The sequence below is a fragment of the Megalobrama amblycephala genome, linkage group LG2 (assembly GCF_018812025.1).
Source record: "Megalobrama amblycephala isolate DHTTF-2021 linkage group LG2, ASM1881202v1, whole genome shotgun sequence".
Lineage (NCBI taxonomy): Eukaryota > Metazoa > Chordata > Actinopteri > Cypriniformes > Xenocyprididae > Megalobrama > Megalobrama amblycephala.
In genome coordinates this window covers 42,082,288-42,101,086 of record NC_063045.1, presented here as the reverse complement: position 1 = coordinate 42,101,086, position 18,799 = coordinate 42,082,288, and the positions used below count along the sequence as shown (strand labels likewise).

The window sequence follows — 18,799 nt, the reverse complement described above, 5'->3', positions numbered from 1 at the left end:
TTGTTTTGTAAAGTCCTTAGTACCCTGTTGTGAAAATTACATCAGTACCAAAAGTCCTGTCAATACCAGTCCATCAGGACGTGTATTGCTGCATTAATATATTTGATTACTTCCATCATGATCATTAATTTACGCCACATCAAGTTTTATTTAATGAAGCAAGTGATCACATACATATTTTCAATAAGTGTTCATGCATTAGGATAACAATCACTTCATTATGAATTCACTTGATATCACTCACTATACTTAAGTATATATATATATATATATAAATTTATGGCACCAAAATAAATTATAATAAATACATTGCTTACACATTACACATTTTATACAAAACAAATTAACTAACAGCATGACAAAGTATGAAAAAAAAATCTATTGCTGTTTGGATTTCCTCCTTTGATTTGATAGTGCCACTGTGCTCATCTATTCCCTTTTAATGCACTCTATGAACATATGGCTTTCTTTTATACTTTATGATAAATATGTGCATAAAATTCATTATAATGATGACAAATGCATAAAATACATTAAGCCACTTTACATTCATCTTGGCACTTTTGAAATAAAACAATGTTTTGTGATGCATTGTAGTAGCTTTGTCAGTTCTCTTAATTTTGCACATTAAGAGAAAAGTTGGCCTTTACTTCATATACCACTTGGTTAGAACACAGTTTGACATACTGAGATACACACAAAAACACTTCCACACTGTAGAGTAGTGACGATATTCATACAATATTTTCTTTACTGTTTAGCAACACCTACATAATAAATAAATACCAAGAGCAGCAATGAAAAAGAACTTTGTAATTCCTCAGTGTAGACTTACTATACTTGATTTGAGCAAAGAGATTGAGTAACATCTAAAAGTGTAGAAGACAGATTCACAGCTGATTGAGAGAGACAAAGAATAAATAAGAAAGGAATAAACAAAAAAGGAAATAAGACTAATGTTTGGAGTCTCGGGGATAAAACTCAGCAAGAGTGCTCTGAGGAATCCTCTTCAGCATCTCTTTGGGGAAGATTCTCAAGAGCTGCCAGCCAATGTCCAGTGTTTCGAACACAGTTCGATTCTCATATGCACCTGTGATACAAAACATGTTAGGCTCATTCTGAAGTTATATAAAGTACAGCCCGATGCCATTAATGGAATCATATTGCATTTGATAAAGGAAGATTTTTTTGTGTACAGTATATATACACATGTACAGGTGCATTTCAAATTAGAATGTCATGGAAAAGATCATTTATTTCAGTAATTCAACTCAAATTGTGGAACTTGTGTATTAAATAAATTCAATGCACACAGACTGAAGTACTTTAAGGGTGTACTCACACTCGTCACTCTGAACCATGCCCGAGCGTGTCTAACCCCCAAAGCCCGGTTCGTTTGACAAGTGTGATCGCTCCGTTCCGTGCCCAGGCGTGGTTCGTTTAGCCGGCCCTGGCCCGGTTGGAAGAGGTGGGCCAGAGCGCTCGGGCTCGGTTCAAGGCAACCGTGCCTAGTGTGAGTACACCCTAAGGCCCCGTCCACACGGAGATGCGTTTCTGTGAATATGCACAAATTTTTTATCGGATAAGCGTTTCGTCCACACGGATCCGGCGTTTTCGAAAGGTGAAACCGCTACTTTTTGAAACCGGGTCCCAGAGTGGATAAATTTGAAAACGCCGTCTTTGCGTTTTCGTGTGGACGGGGCAATCCGTATATTTTCTGAAACGATGATGACATCATCCCACGTGTCAACCCTAGTCAGATGGCGCTAACACCACAAAACAGCACCAACAACAACAATAGCAGACTCGTGCTGCAGAAGCTACTGAGCCAAAATAAAGTGTTATTTCAAAGCTTTGCTATAGTTTATATTCAGCGCGTTTATGTGCATGCTCCAAGTCTTCTTTGTTGCTTTAAGTGCATTTCTATGACAGAATTACAGCGCCACATAATGGTCTGGCATGTATACTACATCATTTTGAGTAATTTCAGTGGTTTCGTGTGGACGCAGATTTTTTTGAGATGAGGAAAAATAAAAAGATTGGTTTAGGGTAAGCTCTGGCTTCGTGTAGACGTCTTTGGTTCTTTTAATTGTGATGATTTTGGCTCACATTTAACAAAAACCCACCAATTCACTATCTCAATAAACTAGAATACTTCATAAGATAAATAAAAAACAGTGGACCAACACCAGCAGATGACATGGCAGCCCAAATCATGACTGAGTGTGGAAACTTCACACTGGACTGCAAGCAACATGGTTTCTGTGCCTCTCCACTATTCCTCCAGACTCTAGGACCTTGATTTCCAAATGAAATGCAAAATTTACTTTCATCTGAAAAGAGGACTTTGGACCACTGAGCAACAGTCCAGTTCTTTTTCTCCTTAGCCCAGGTAAGACGCTTCTGACGTGGTCTTTGGTTCAGAAGTGGCTTGGTACGTGGAATGTGACAGTTGTAGCCCATTTCCTGAATAAGTCTGTGTGCGGTGGCTCTTGATGCACTGACTCCAGCTTCAGTCCACTCCTTTTGAAGCTCTCCTAACTTCTTAAATCGGCTTCGCCTGACAATCTTCTCAAGCCTGTGGTCATTCCTTTCACTTGTACACCTTTTCCTACCACACTTTTTCCTTCCAGTCAACTTTTCATGAATATGCTTTGGCACAGCACTCTGCGAACAGCCAACTCCTTCAGCAATGACCCGCTGTGGCTTACCCTCATTGTAGAGGGTCTTGATGATCATCTTCTGAACAACTGTCAAGTCAGCAGACTTCCCCATGACTGCTGTTGGTATTACTGGCCTAAACCCAGTATTTATACACTGAGAATGGTAATTTAATAGAGCTTGAAATTAAATATTTGCGATACTATTTTTTTTTATTTTGATGAGCAGCAAGCTGTAATCATCAAAATGAAAAAAAAAAAACGTGGAAAAATCGTGGCTTCAATCTGGTAAGAAAAGTGTGGATCAGAAGGAGAAAGTGTCAAGCACAAGAACTGAAGAGGACAAAAGTGAACCGAGCACAGGTGCTAACACCAGGGGCGGAGCCAGGGGGTGGCCACCCTGCTCACAACCGCTGTTTCTGTCTACTTTTTTGTTGACAAGAATTGAGTTTATATAAACGCAGAACCGTCTCTTTAAGACCACAAAAAAACAGGAGACTTTTCAGATGTGCACTCCAATATCGCCTCAGCGCCAGGTGTAAGTCAAACACGCGCGGAAATGATACAGGTGCCGAATGAGCTTCAGCATAACAACAGTGAACGGCGAACATTATATATAGCTTACGTAAATGTTTCTCAACTGGTGGGTTGCAAGACAGCGTACTTTTTAATCACGCACAAATATGTGTATTTAAGTGCAGTGTTGATGTTCAAACTGTGCATTTACAGTGTTTAACAATAAATATACTTATTTGGAATAAACTGCCTCTTTTTTTAACTTTAGCTGAATAGTTAGGCCTACTATGCTACTGTATGTAAATGTTGGTCATTATGGTGGTACTTGGAGAGAGAAATATTTTCTGAGGTGGTACTTGGTGTAAAAAGTTTGAGAACAGAAAAATAACTTTTTCATGATATTCTAATTTATTGAGATGCACCTGCATATATATATTTCTTCTTCTTCTTTCTAACTGTCCCTTCAAACCAAACTTGAATAATGTGAGCAGAAAAAAGAAGGACTTGGAATGCAAACAATGCATTCCTGAAGAGCTAAGACAAGTATGGCTTAATTCTCTTACTGAAATATATATTAGAAAACCCATTAAAGATTTACATTATTTAAAAAAATCCATGTAATATTTGGACTGATTTGGACAATGTGGGCGCCATTTTGTTTAGCTGTACAGTGCGTTCTACGTCAATAACATCAAATGGTTGCACTCAGTGAGCTACTGATGCTGCCTGTTGCAATTTTTACCATAACACAACTCAGAATATAATATACAATAGCACATTGTGCAGCTTTTTGTTGTAATTTTCAGTCGATTGGCAACAAGAGAAGCGATGCAAGTCTTCACTGCTTTCTTAGTGATAAGAGGAGAAAAGAATGGGAATTTTGAAGAATGTGGACGAATAAAACTTCCTAAAGAACTGCGTCTTTGTTCTCTTCACTTTAGACCTGATGCCCTTGAGGCTTTTAGTAGACCACAGCTACTGAAAGAGCTAACATTTGCAGATGGATATAAGCGTATGCTTTAACCAAATGACACACCTGTCGTGGAGATTGACGAGGGCAGCCCATAACATCTCAGACTGCCTCAAAGCTTGTGAGTGCTGTGATGCTTGGGATATCTCTGATAGCTGCTGTTTTACACATCTTCTCAGCATGTTTAACCGTGTGTAATGCATTCAGGTGGCATATCAGACTATTTTTACAAGTCAATCATACAATAGTAGTTGTAATAGCAACAGAGACATTGCACATCTTCGATGTTTTCATCCTCACAAATTTTGCACTCTGGCTCAAATTGAAAAGGCTGATCAGGTTTTAAAGAGAACCCCGTGAATATTAAGATTTGCATGCGTTACTAGATTACCGTTCGTTAGTAGTTCATTAAGAGCATGACTCAAACATGCCATTAATGGGCTTATTCAAGTCCTCTTATTTTTTTAAGTTATTTTTATCCATTCTGCATCTCCCACATATGTGTGTTTTAGCAAGGCAGTCTGTTGCAAGTTGGTGAATGAAGATATTTGCTAGGTCACTACTCAGCTTTATTCATTTATCCAGTGTAAAACCTGGACACCGCCACACAAATGTGGCTTTTTGTTAACGACTGCTACACTGACGTCCTGCTACAGGATTTAACACAGATTAACAGCTCAATACCAGTTACAAAAGACACTGTAACAGTCCGCCACAGGCAATTCTAGTTGCATTTTTCATCAATTAATTTAAATTATCCTTTGACTATGTTCTGGCCCACCATCTAGTGGAGAAAATTTTCTTTGGCCTAATGCCAAACTTAATTGCCGACCCCTGGTATACAGTATACAGATGAAAAAGTATCAAAGGCATCAGGGCTAAAGTGGAGAGAACAAAGACATGGTTCTTTAGGAAGTTTTATTCATCCACATTCTTCACAACTTCCCATTCTTTGCTCTTCTTCTTATCGCTAGGAAAGCAGTGAAGACTTGCATATTCTCTTGTTGCCATCGACTGAAAATTACAACAAAAAGCCACACAATGTGCCATTGTATATTATATTTCGAGTTGTGTTGCGGTAAAAATAGCAACAGGCAGCATCGGTGCAACCATTTGACGTCATCGACGTAGAATACACTGAACACCTAAACAAAATGGCGCCGCCCATTGTCCAAATCGGTCCAAATATTACATGGATTTTTTAAATAATGTAAATCTTTCATGGGTTTTCTACTATATATTTCAAGAGACATCATTTGCTGGTCCCCATTGACTTCCATGGTATGAAAAAATACTATGGAAGTCAATGGGGGACCAGAAACTGTTTTTCTAAACCTTCTGTTGTTACTTACCCTGGGAAATAAAGTTCTTCTCAAATTTCTGTAAGAACTCCAAGTACAACAAGTCATCTGATGTCAGTGCTTCTTCCCCAACCACGGCCTTCATTGCTTGCACATCTTTCCCGATAGCATAGCAAGCATACTGCAAAAGAGGAGAAGCTTTGTCACAGACAAATCAAATGTCCATACATAATTAACTCAAAACATAAGATAAGATGCACAGGGAGAAAAAAAAAAACAAAAAAAACAAACAAACTTATACATGTGTTGTTCTTTCTTAGTTTTTATACAATTTACACTACAGTTCAAATGTTTTGTGATTATTCAACCAATAAAGTTCAAGCATTGTTAAAGACAAAAGAACAGACAGTAAAAATAAGAATACACAAATTAAAACATAGATAAATACTATAGAACAGTTACAAATAAAGTTAGGACTAACAGTAGTATTCAGAAATGTAATAATATAAATAGAAATATAATTGTAATTACACTGCATGCATAGTGTTCACTGTATGAATTAAATATAGATCAATCATTATTAAAGCTGTGTTTTGTTGTTTGATAAATAATGACATAGCAGTTATTTTTAGGCTGCTGTCACTAAATGCATGTACGAATGCACAGAAACAATATGATGAAACATCCGATTTCTTTCTCAAATGAACTCTTTATGCACTTAAGTCTTAAAGCAGGGGTGCCCAACCCTGTTCCTGGAGATCTACCTTCCTGCAGTTCAGCTCCAGCCCTGCTCAACACACCTGTCTGTAATTATCAAGTGCTCCTGGAAATCTTAATTAGCTGATTCAGGTGCATTAGAGGTCACCTATGGCATAGTTTGATGACACCGAGTTTGAGCGCAGAATCTTGGGAGATGTTGTCTTCACCTCACATTCAGTGGAAAAGAATTGGGATGGGACTTGAGCAGAAATCATATTCATGGATGAGATTATTAAGTTACTATAGTATGATACAGTGCTGTTGGAGCTGAACAAGGTCACTGGAGAGATTGCTAATGAGAGATGAGCGCGACAATGCCGCAGTCGCCGCTTCCGCTTTTACGGTCAAGCATATGAGGTAACACAGTGCTGTTTATCATATTAGAGACATTTGACTGTTGAAAATGATGTTATAACATTACCAAAGAGCTTAGAACCCAAGAGGCGACACTTTGATACTTTTTGGCTAACAGCACTAGATAGCGCGGCCGCCATTATGTGGTAAAAATACTGACTGGACCATAGAATCCTTCACATCTCACGCACCCAAAATCGGTGAATTTCACTGCCAAATCAGAAGCGCAATAGAACAGTTTTTTAAATTAAGTCACCAGTAAATTGTATGGCTCCTACAGTAAATGTTGTATTGTCTTATATATGTTTTATTTTACCAGTTGTGGAATCCAACCATTCATCCATCTGAGGTAACGTAGTTAGCCTACTTTATTGAGTATTTCCATTTTATGCAACTTTACACATTTATTAATAGTAAATTAATAATTAATACATTTAAGATCATCATGTTTAAAGCAAACAATATATTTTAGACCTAGTGGAGTAATAGTAATAATAGTATCTAGGTCTGAATTGAAATAGGCTATGGATCACGTTACAAACATAATGATCTTATAATACATGATGCATTGCTGTGTCCGTTATCGCGTAATTCACACTTTTGGACACTTTTGCTTTAATGGACATTAGACAACACTGCAAAATCAAGCTGTTATATTCATATATTTATTGTTCAACATTCCCAATTTTTCTGATGCATGTCCTTAATTTGATTTCATATGTTGGTATTAATTTAGTGTTTATAAGCCTTTTAAAGAATTTTAACCCAAACTGACTGGGTTTCTAGAGAGCAAATGTTTTGTGAAAAAAGTGGAAGACTTAAACACAAAGTGTGTGAAATAAACTGTTAAAAGGATCTGACGATCATTAGTGACAGTATTTCGTTTTGTGTTGTCATCATTCAGGTTAGATTTCAGCTTTAATGTACTTTTTTTAATAAAGCAGCTGATATTGCCAGAGAAACTAGTGGACTGCCGACTCGCTTTCACCCCAAAATGGCGGAAACGCAGGGCCGCTGCTGGGCGCTGGTGTTTCAATGGAATGTTCTATTGAGTGTCGCTTCTTGTTAGTGTACATTCTTTGACGTTACTCTGCGCGTTCCCTCGGCGGCTGCTTTGAGACACTTGTTGCACACTGCAGTAAGCTAGATCGATTTTAGAATATCATTTATAAATGCTGGGTGACTTGTGTTGAAAAATAAATGGCATGCAATTAATTTAACGTATTCAAACGTATTGTATGATGGAGAAAATGCTGTATTAGCCATTTGACAATATAGTTTTTCTCTGAGGCATGGCAAAAGCATGGTACTCTCAGAAAACTAGATTTAAACAATAAGACTAAACGTGTTGAGCTACAGTATATAACAATTATTTGTTTTCTGTATATAAATGTAACCAAACAGTTGTTCCCTTGTCTAATAAAACATGTAATATATTAAAGTATAAGTCTTTGGTGTTTCCATGGTTTCTACAAAATAAAACTGGAAACGAGGGTAACGAACGCAGATTTGACGCCACTGACAGGAGACTCCCGGACATGTCCTGTCTTCTTGGTTAAAATTGTGATTTTCTCACAATTTACAAATAGTTGGAAACATTTGGGATATTGTAAGTACTTAACTGAAAAAATATAACACTGGCCTAGTCGTTTTTGGATATTTTATTGCAAAAATTGTACATATTGTGTCTCTAAGACATAACTGACCGTATGCAAGAATACTTGTCGAGACGTATATTTTGAGATCATTTTGTGTGCGTATGTGTCCATTCAAGCACAAGGAGTCGAGAAACGGAGCTCAATTACATGTTCGCGCGGCATCTGAAAGGCACCTCTGTGTGCGTGCGTGCTTTGAGTGTGTGCACACAGAAAACAGCGCCACGATTGTGAAACAAGATCACTTCAAGCATTTGAGTTGTTTAAAAATTGAGGGTTTTAAATTGGCAAGACTTTATATAGTGAAAAATTTCACTATATAATGGTTAAATACAATTAATTCACAAATCACATGTGTTCCGAACCGTGGGGCCTGGTTTGTATGGATCACGGATCAACTATAATCTGTTGCACCCCAAGTAATATGGCTGCTCGCTTTAACGTTAACCTAGATAAATGTGCATTATTATTAGGCGCATGTGCAAGTGTTTGTGCGGAGTGTGGAGGCTGAAGTATTAGCACGCTTACTGCATGACATGGAGGTGACATCACTTGCATTTTTTCTGATAATAGTGGAAACAACTTAGAATACTCTGTCATTTTTTTGGTCATACAGAGTAATACATCATTCAAAACTGTAAAGGGTCAATTTTTAGAAAGGGTCAGCAAATTAGAATGATTTCTGAAGGATCATGTGACGCTGAAGACTGGAGTAATGATGCTGAAAATTCAGCTTTGCCATCACAGGAACAAATTACATTTTAGGATATGTTAAAATAGAAAAAAGGCATTTTAAATTTAAATAATATTTCACAATTTGATTGTTGAATTTTGATTGTTGCAGTCTTGGTGAGCATAAGATAAAAAAAAGAAAAATAATAATACAACCCCCAAACTTAATGGTAATGCATGTTTATCCATACTTACAAGCTGATTAGAAACATCTGAGTGGTCTTTGCGTGTCATTCCCTCGCCAATGGCTGATTTCATCAGTCGAGACAAAGAAGGTAGTACGTTGATAGGAGGATAGATCTGCATAGAAATATCAACAGTTAGAAAACAGTACATGAGATTTATTAATGAAGTATACAACTAATGTTCACACTGTAAGCTTGTTTCCACTCACCTGTCTGTTATGAAGCTGTCTGTCCACATAAATTTGACCCTCAGTGATGTAGCCAGTTAAATCAGGAATAGGATGGGTAATATCTACAGATAGTATTAAGCAAACCATTAAAGTAGTAAGCAAACCATTTATGATGATATAAGGATTAAAAGATGAGTAGGCAGATGTTTGCTAACCATCGTTGGGCATAGTGAGGATTGGGATTTGGGTGATGGAGCCATTGCGTCCCTCCACACGTCCGGCCCTCTCGTATATTGTGGCCAGATCGGTGTACATGTAACCTGGGAAACCACGTCGACCAGGAACTTCTTCTCTAGCTGCAGAGACCTTCAAGATGATGATAGAGCTTAATGCATAGCAAAGAGCAACAAGTTTTGCCTTAATCCTAATGGATGTCAGTATAAATTCACACATTATATCATACCTCTCGTAAAGCCTCGGCATAAGAGCTCATGTCAGTCAATATGACCAGCACGTGCTTCTCACACTGGTAAGCCAGAAACTCAGCTGAGGTAAGTGCAAGCCGAGGGGTGATGATGCGTTCAATCCTGCAACATGTATATCAAACTTTTTGGTCCAAGTTGCACCAAAGTATTTGTGTGTGTATAATATATATATATCTTATGTACTCATTCCTGCATGACATTTTAAAGGATTGTACTCCTTACTCTTCTTTAATTAATTTAATTTTGGTCCACTTGGAATCATTTAGAACACAAGTCATAGAGACAACTTTTTTGGATGTTTTTATGGTGCTTTTGAGCATCTTTTGAAGCTTAAAAGGCTACATATGGGTTTAGAATGACATGAAGGTGAGAAAATGATGACATAATTTCATTATTGGGTGAACTATCCCTTTACTTTCAGGAATATTCAAGAGAATACTGACGTGGGATCATTGGCCAAATTTAAAAAGAGGCACACGTTGTCCATGGACCCGTTCTCTTCAAAATCGGACTTAAAAAATCTTGCAGTCTCCATGTTGACCTAAAGATACATACATCTAATGTCATCAAGATATCCCACTGGTATGGATGTATTTAGATTTAAAAGTTTAGCAAACTTTTATTTAGAAGTGCTCCTCACCCCCATGGCAGCAAACACAATGGCAAAGTTATCCTCACTGTAATCCATCACATCTTTGGATTTCTTTACCAATCCCGCCTGACGACAAATCTGTGCAGCAATCTGAAACAAACACACACACACACACACACACACACACACACACACACACACACAGACACGATCAAGAATCAATTGTTAGGTAACTAACTACATTAGACTTAAGTACTTAAATTAAAATTGCCATTTTGGGCATTTTCCACAATATTTCTGTGTCAACGTGTGCAAGAAAGCAGTGTTTAAGAGACAATATATAAAATGTACAATGTTCTTAATATGGTTACAAACAATGAAAAAGAGTTCTGCTGCTTAAAGGTGCTATAGAGGATGTTTTCAACGACTGAGAAACCAAAGACTGTTAGTGAGTTTTTGAAATGAGTGCATGCGTAAGAACAACCCCCCTCCTTCACAGCTCATTTCGAGGGAAACTCGTGCACAAGTATTGGAACACGAGTGTTTGTTTACCACCGGCATTCACTGTCATGTTAGTGGATTCATTATGTCGGGCTCACCACAGGTAACTCATAATCTGCAGTTGTTACTCCTGAGATAAACATTGCATGCAGCGCCTGTGGAGTGTGGAAAGTTACTGGAGCGCGCACGCCTCTCACAAGGAACGTAATGGCAGTGATTGACAAGCCAGAGGGACAATCGTTTATGTGATGATCACACAAACGATTGGCTGATGTTTTTAAGGCCCTACCTCGTGCACAGATGATGTATATTGATATTATTCCTTTCAGTGCACCTAATAAATAGTCTTTTATCAGTTAGTAAAGAGAGTTTCAAGTAATATTGCAAAAACGTATTAAAAAAAACATCCTCTATAGCACCTTTAAAGGGTTAGTTCATCCAAAAATGAAAATTCTGTCATTTATTACTCACCCTCATGACGTTCCACACCTGTAAGACCTTCGTTCATCTTCGGAACACAAATTGAGATATTTTTGATAAAATCCGATAGCTCAGTGAGGCCTGCATTGCCAGCAAGATCATTTCCTTTTTCAATGCCCAGAAAGGTACTAAAAACATATTTAAAACAGTTCATGTGACTACAGTGGTTCAACCTTAATATTATAAAGCAACGAGAATACTTTTTGTGTGCCAAAAAAACAAAAAAAACAAAATAGCAACTTTATTCAACAATATCTAGTGATGGGCGATTTCAAACACTGCTTCATGAAGTTTCGAAGCTTTATGAATCTTTTGTTTTGAATCAGTGGTTCAGAGCGCCCAAATCACGTGATTTCGCAGTTTGATATGCATCTGCAAACCACTGATTCAAAACAAAAGTTTTGTAAAGCTTCGAAGCTTAATGAAGCAGTGTTTTGAAACTGCCCATCACTAGATATTGTTGAATAAAGTTGCTTTTTTGTTTTTTGGCACACAAAAAGTATTCTTGTCACTTAATAATATTAAGGTTGAACCACTGTAGTCACATGAACTGTTTATATATGTTTTTAGTACCTTTCTGGGCATTGAAAAAGGAAATGATCTTGCTGGCAATGCAGGCCTCACTGAGCCATCAGATTTTATCAAAAATATCTTAATTTTTCTTCCGAAGATGAATGAAAGGCTTACAGGTGTGGAACGACATGAGGGTGAGTAATAAATTACATAATTTTCATTTTTGGGTGAACTAACCCTTTAATATTTTTGTGTATATATATATAAATAAAACCTTGATATATAGTACAGTCCAAAAGTTTGGAACCACTAAGATTTTTAATGTTTTTAAAAGAAGTTTCGTCTGCTCACCAAGGCTACATTTATTTAATTAAAAATACAGTAAAAACAGTAATATTGTGAAATATTATTACAATTTAAAATAACTTTCTATTTGAATATATTTCACAAAGTAATTTATTCCTGTGATGGCAAAGCTGAATTTTCAGCATCGTTACTCCAGTCTTCAGTGTCACATGATCCTTCAGAAATCATTCTAATATGCTGATCTGCTGCTCAAGAAACATTTAATGTGTACAATTGAACAAAATATTTGTGTACAATATTTTTTTTCAGGATTATTTGATGAATAAAAAGTTCAAAAGAACAGTGTTTATCTGATATCTAATCTTTTGTAACATTATAAATGTCTTTACTGCAAGTTTTGATTGATTTAATGCATCCTTGCTGAATAAAAGTATTCATTTCTTTAATTTCTTTTCAAAAAAATAAAAATAAAAATTCTTACTGACCCCAAACTTTTGAACGGTAGTGTATAATGCTACAGAAGCTTTGTATTTCAGATAAATGCTGTTCTTTTGAACTTTCTATTCATCAAGGAATCCTGAAAAAAAAGTACACAACTGTTTTCAACATTAAAAATAATCATAAATGTTTATTGAGCAGCAAATCAGCATATTAGAATGATTTCTGAAGGATCATGTGACACTGAAGACTGGAGTAACGATGCTGAAAATTCAGCTTTGCATCACAGGAATAAATTACTTTGTCAAATATATTTAAATAGTACACAGTTATTTTAAATTGTAATAATATTTCACAATATTACTGTTTTTTACTGTATTTTTAATTAAATAAATGTAGCCTTGGTGAGCAGACGAAACTTCTTTTAAAAACATTAAAAATCTTAGTGGTTCCAAACTTTTGGACTGTACTGTATAGATAATATAACTTTGATATATCACTTCAATACATATATAATGCTTCCTTGTTGAATAAAAGTATTAATTTCTTTCAAGAATCACCCCAAAGATGAACTGACAGCAGCCTCACCTCATTGTGGGGTAGACCGGCAGCAGAGAAAATGGGAATTTTTTGGCCTCTGGCAATACTGTTCATGCCATCTATGGCAGAGATGCCAGTCTGGATCATTTCCTCAGGATAAATACGACACTGAGGATTAATCGGCTGACCTGCAGGAAACAGGATGGAATTGGATGGATATCATCAATATTAAAAAAAAGCCACTGATGACAATTTGTGAGCATAACAGCTTATGTGGCTCATCACAAAGACAGCCTCAATGAAATGTACCCATGATGTCCAAGTAGTCCTCTGCCAACACTGCAGGCCCTCGATCAATCGGCTTTCCTGATCCGTTGAACACACGACCTGTAATAGACTTCTAGTTTTACCAAATACACATTATTAAAAACATCACATGGCTTCAGTATGTCTCTTTTTTATTATTACCCAGCATATCCTCAGACACAGGTGTACGCAAAATGTCCCCTGTAAATTCACACGTGGTTTTTTTGGCATCAATACCAGATGTTCCCTCAAACACCTAAAAATGAATTAAGAAGAGATGCTACTGAGCTGATTACAAAATGGGGGATAGAAGAAAACATATGTATTTCAGAAGGTCTTATTCCCTGACCTGAACCACAGCTTTGGAGCCTATGACCTCCAGCACCTGTCCACTCCTCTTGGTACCATCAGGGAGAGTCAGATGGACAATCTCAGCATACCTGGGGAACTGCACCAGGTAACCAGTTAACATTGCATCAAAAACATCAATGTAATCCAGTACTTTACAAACAAATTAGCTGATGTTTGCTTTGGCTTAAGAATGCAAGATTATAATGACAATAATGAACATCTTAGTAATGGTGGTGGTGGTCACATACATAGACTAGAATAGAAGTAGAAATAAAACATTTACTGGTGTAAAATCTCTAAAATTATATAACTTAATTAATAAACAAAACAATATAAAAATATAGATAAACCAGTCACTGATTGTCTAGGTAGATTCATGACTTCTATATGAAACAAAACGAGAAGTAGCCAAGTGAAAAGTCTGCATTCAAATACATTATGTTTCTAATAGGCAACCCTCCACAATACGTGTAGCCTAAATCACTCGCATATGCAACTAAATCTTCACTCTGGGCAACTAAATCATGTCTATCATTGGCCATTGGCTAATAAATTCTTAGATTTTACTCACCAGTGTGTGTGTGTTAGCATACATACATTTTCACTCGCAGAACATTCTGACTGAGCGCTTGAGAGTTTTGCTCTCCGTCAAGAGATCTGTACCTATTATTTCAATTCAGCGCAATGTACGCAGCGTACCTGTATTTGATGTATTTCGCCTTCGCTTTGCTGAGAGCGTTTGTGTTTCTCACACACGCAAAGAGAGAGAGAGTCTTACATACCACGCAGAATTGACACCCTACATGTAAATGACGTTCTTTGTTGTATTTTCCTGTCAAAATAACAGAGTTTATTTGAATTATTGAGCTTGTAAGAAGCAGAGGAGATACCGGTTTCCGCGGTAGTGGGCGGAACCACAAAGATGACATAATATCCAAGTTAAACTATTTTTAAACAGTCTTTTAACAGAAAGGATGGGTCATGGCTCACCACTTTGTGCCAAATGTCATGAGAGAACTGTCAAACAATTCAAAAATCACATTTCTCAATGCAAGATTGCAAAGAATCCATGTCTTTCACCATCTACCATACATAATATGGTAAAAAGATTCAGGGAATCAAGAGAAATCTCGGTATATATAGGGCAAGGTAGGACACCTCAGTTGAATGTGCATGACCTTTGAGCCCTTAGATGGCATTGCATTAGAAACCGTCATGCTACTGTGTTAAATACAGCCACGTGGACTCGGAAGTACTATGGAAAACAGTTGTCACTTAACAGTCTGACGCTGCATCAAGAAATGCAACTCCAATCTCTGTTACACAAGGAGAAAGATATACATTGATTCTATGCAGAGATGCTGCCGAGTTCTCTGGGCCCGAGCTCATCTCGGATGGTCTAAAAGACAGTAGAAATGTGTGCTGTGGTCAGATGAGTCAATGTTTCAGCTTGTTTTTGGAAAAAACTTACATCGAGTTCTATGTCCCAAAGATGAAAGGGACCATCCAGACTTTTTATTAGCAACAGGTGCAAAAGAAAACATCTGTCATGGCATGAGGGTGCATCACTGCAAACGGCATGGGTGACCTGCATTTGTGTGAAGGTACCACTGACATGGAGGCATATATCTGGTTTGTACAGAGACATAAATTGCCATCAAGATGACATTTTTCCTGGCTAGCAAGACAATGCCAGGCCTCATTCTGAACATGATACATCAGAGTGGTTTCTATACTGTAGAGTGGATGTGAGAGATATATGCCTGCCTGCAGTCCAGATCTGGCCCATCATGAAAAGGAGAATCAGACAACGATGACCACAGACTGTTGAGCAGATGTCTTGTATAAGGCGAGATTGGGTAAAAATTTCACTTGCAAACTGCAACAATTAGTATCCTCTATTCCCAAATGATTAAAAATTGTAATTAAAAGGAAATATGATGTGACACAGTGGTAAACATGGCTCTGTCCCAACTTCTCTGGAGTGTGTTGCAGTCAAATTTGTTTATACTTCCAAAATACAATAAAGTTGTTCAGTGAAAACATTGGAAATCTTTTCTTTGTACACTTGTCAAATAGACGTTCGAGAGAATTAACAAATCACGGATTCTTGATTTTATTGCATTTTACAAAATGTCTCAACTCTTCTGGAATTGGGGTTGTATTATAAAACAACGAGAATACTTTTTATGTGCCAAAAAACAAAATAACGACTTTTCGACAATATCTAGTGATGACCGATTTCAAAACACTGCTTCGAAGCTTTATGAAACTTTTGTTTCTAATCAGTGGTTATACACGGTATATACAGTCTGGCGAGTAAATGAAAAAATTTACTAGCCAATGGCGATTCTATTGCTAAGGTGTGCATAGGGCGTTAACAAAATCAGATGAATAACAACAGTAATACATAATACAGAAATGCAATACCTTCACTTGATCCAAAATCACCAGGGGTCCATTAACACCAGCCACAGTTTTATAAGCTGTGCACACAATAAACATGAATTTCATGTCACAAGAGTGTTTTCGTAGTCCAGATCAAATTACAAACACAACTATGTCACACAAATTCAGCATAAGGGTTTCTCTTAATTACATGATGAAAAACTCTAAACACTGCATTAAGGAAAAAATACAGTAAAAAATAAAACACATCACCTGATAAAATATGACATCATGATATGGTCAAAGTGTCTTAAAAAGAAAATTAAAGAAAAGGAATGAGAAGGTGTCATTTACATAAAACAGAAATAACAGAAATACTTAGAATAAGAAAATAAAAGGTCATGACAGAGTTATGAATTGGTAATAATTCAAATTTTTTAAGAATTAATTTTAAACCAGATGCCCTAGAGAAAAACTCTACAGTGTGGAGAATTTGGTTAATGTTTTTTATAAATATGGTTGTGTCATCACCCGATTGCCAAACACTGTCAATATTTCAAAATCAGATATTTCTTTATTTATTTATAAAAATGGAAAGCATTTCCACTGCATCAATAAAGAGCAGGGGAGAGATGGGACATAATATTGCAGATCTTTGTCAGTGAATTCTATGGGGATCTGTGGTTCAGATATTTACTATTCTCTTAAACTAGTATGTATTCCAATTGTTGCTGGTAACTTTTCAGTAGGTAATAGTTTTTATATGTTATTCTGCAAGTAATGAAAAAAGACCTAGTAACACAAGAATATACTAGTCTAATAACCCCACATGCATCAACCTAAATCCAGCATCATGCTGATTTATTAACATCATAGGTGATGAAAATACAACCAATCATTAATTTAATATTTTAGATTATGCAATTAGAGGTAAATAATATGCATGAACAGAATTAGTAAACTATCCCTTGATTTACCTGACTGCATATATGGATCATAGATGTACAATATTAGAAATGTTAAAATGTTATATGTCTACAGTTGAAAATTACATGATGATTATTAACAGATTCAGTGTAAAAAGCACGTCATTCTTTCATTGCGCCACGCACACATCATTTTATCGCTCTGTCTAGTGGGTTTGTGTTTGTAAGGGCCCTTCATTATCAGCACTAGACACTCACTCAATCTCGGCTGAGAAATGTAGTCACGAGTCACGGCAAGGACATTTTCCCGAACGGCGACATGTTTGCTCCCGGTAACCGCAGATGATATTTCGCTCACGGCTCCGCTCACCATTCCCCTAAGTGCCTTCATGATGATTATAACGTTACTACACAAAAATCACTACTGGTCTTGAAGATAATCGTGACAACACTGCTGCACATGCGCAATAGTGCTACGCGTTTCTTCCCCCCTCCCCTTTTCAAAATCGACGCAGTGGACGCTGACGCCCTCTAGAGGTGCATGAGTGGTTGACACGAAAACCCATGACGGTATTATAAATCCTCCTGTCCTGACTACCTATGGAGTTTTGTCCTCTGTTCTGTAGAGGACATTATATTTTAGCAAATTTCTCTGAGGCCTTACATGTCACGGTTTTAAATCTGGATGTCCTGTAAAGAGCACATTCAGGGCTTTTCAGAGACACTAAATGTTCGGAGATTTCACCATTCACTTCCTCTCCTTGGTCTTTAAAATTGGCTGACATTAATTTAGTGATCAAATTTAACACCCTTATGGAAATTATGATAATAATACTATCATTATTACACTTCTTTTTTCATTATATGTTGATCAAGAACACATTAATATGATAAATTACATACAGAGTGTAGACAGGCTACATTCATTGTATATAATGGGGGGAAAATTATGGCCATTTTACACACATATTGCATGAAGCAAAATGGCATATCAAATCATTGTTATATCTTTCATCATAGTTGAGAGTTACCTTTATACAAAGTTTGGTATAAAAAAATCCTGAAACCTAAAAATTAATTGGTGTTTAAAAAAAAAAAAATCCTGTTATGTTTGTATTTTCATGTCTATTCATGTCATAATGTCTATTTTATTCATATAGCATAACATATGAATAAAATATAATTTTTCAAAAATGTTATTTTTACATTTTTTTTCTTATGCTCTAAACAATGTAATGACATAAAAAACCCTAAGTTCACCAAACTTTTTTTTTTCTTTTTTTCTGGGAGTCAGGAGGATATATATATATATATATATATATATATATATATATATATATATATATATATATATATATATATTGAACATGATTTGAAAATGATCCAAAGCTCTTGTGCTTCAGTGGAAGCAAAAACAACTAAAACTAACCATCTGTACAAAGTTCTCAAGCTCATAGTCACAAAATAATTTCTTTTTAATTTGTGAACTATAAATTGTGTAGAATGTTATTTCATAAGTCTTATTGTCTCTTTGTTAAAACACTTCCAGATTTAAGATTTGACTGCATATTAATTTGGATAATTCATACAATATGTAAGAAGTCAACAGATTAATAATATACTTTCATTCACATTTTAACCAGAAATTTTAATGTTTAAAAATGTTAATAT

The 18,799-nt window shown here is 36.3% G+C and overlaps 1 protein-coding gene across 1 annotated transcript; it reads right to left on the bottom strand.

Annotated features, from left to right (window-relative positions):
* Positions 1-124: 124 nt before the first annotated feature.
* Positions 125-17,601, bottom strand: atp6v1b2 (ATPase H+ transporting V1 subunit B2). The gene is made up of 14 exons (XM_048176434.1): positions 17,387-17,601; positions 16,245-16,300; positions 13,813-13,911; positions 13,626-13,719; positions 13,467-13,544; positions 13,206-13,345; positions 10,428-10,529; positions 10,231-10,328; positions 9,766-9,889; positions 9,518-9,668; positions 9,342-9,424; positions 9,143-9,247; positions 5,499-5,628; positions 125-1,090 (listed from the first exon to the last, which is right to left on the bottom strand). Exons 1-14 carry the CDS (start codon positions 17,517-17,519, stop codon positions 954-956), a joined length of 1,530 nt encoding a protein of 509 aa, XP_048032391.1. The 5' UTR covers positions 17,520-17,601; the 3' UTR covers positions 125-953.
* Positions 17,602-18,799: the final 1,198 nt, after the last annotated feature.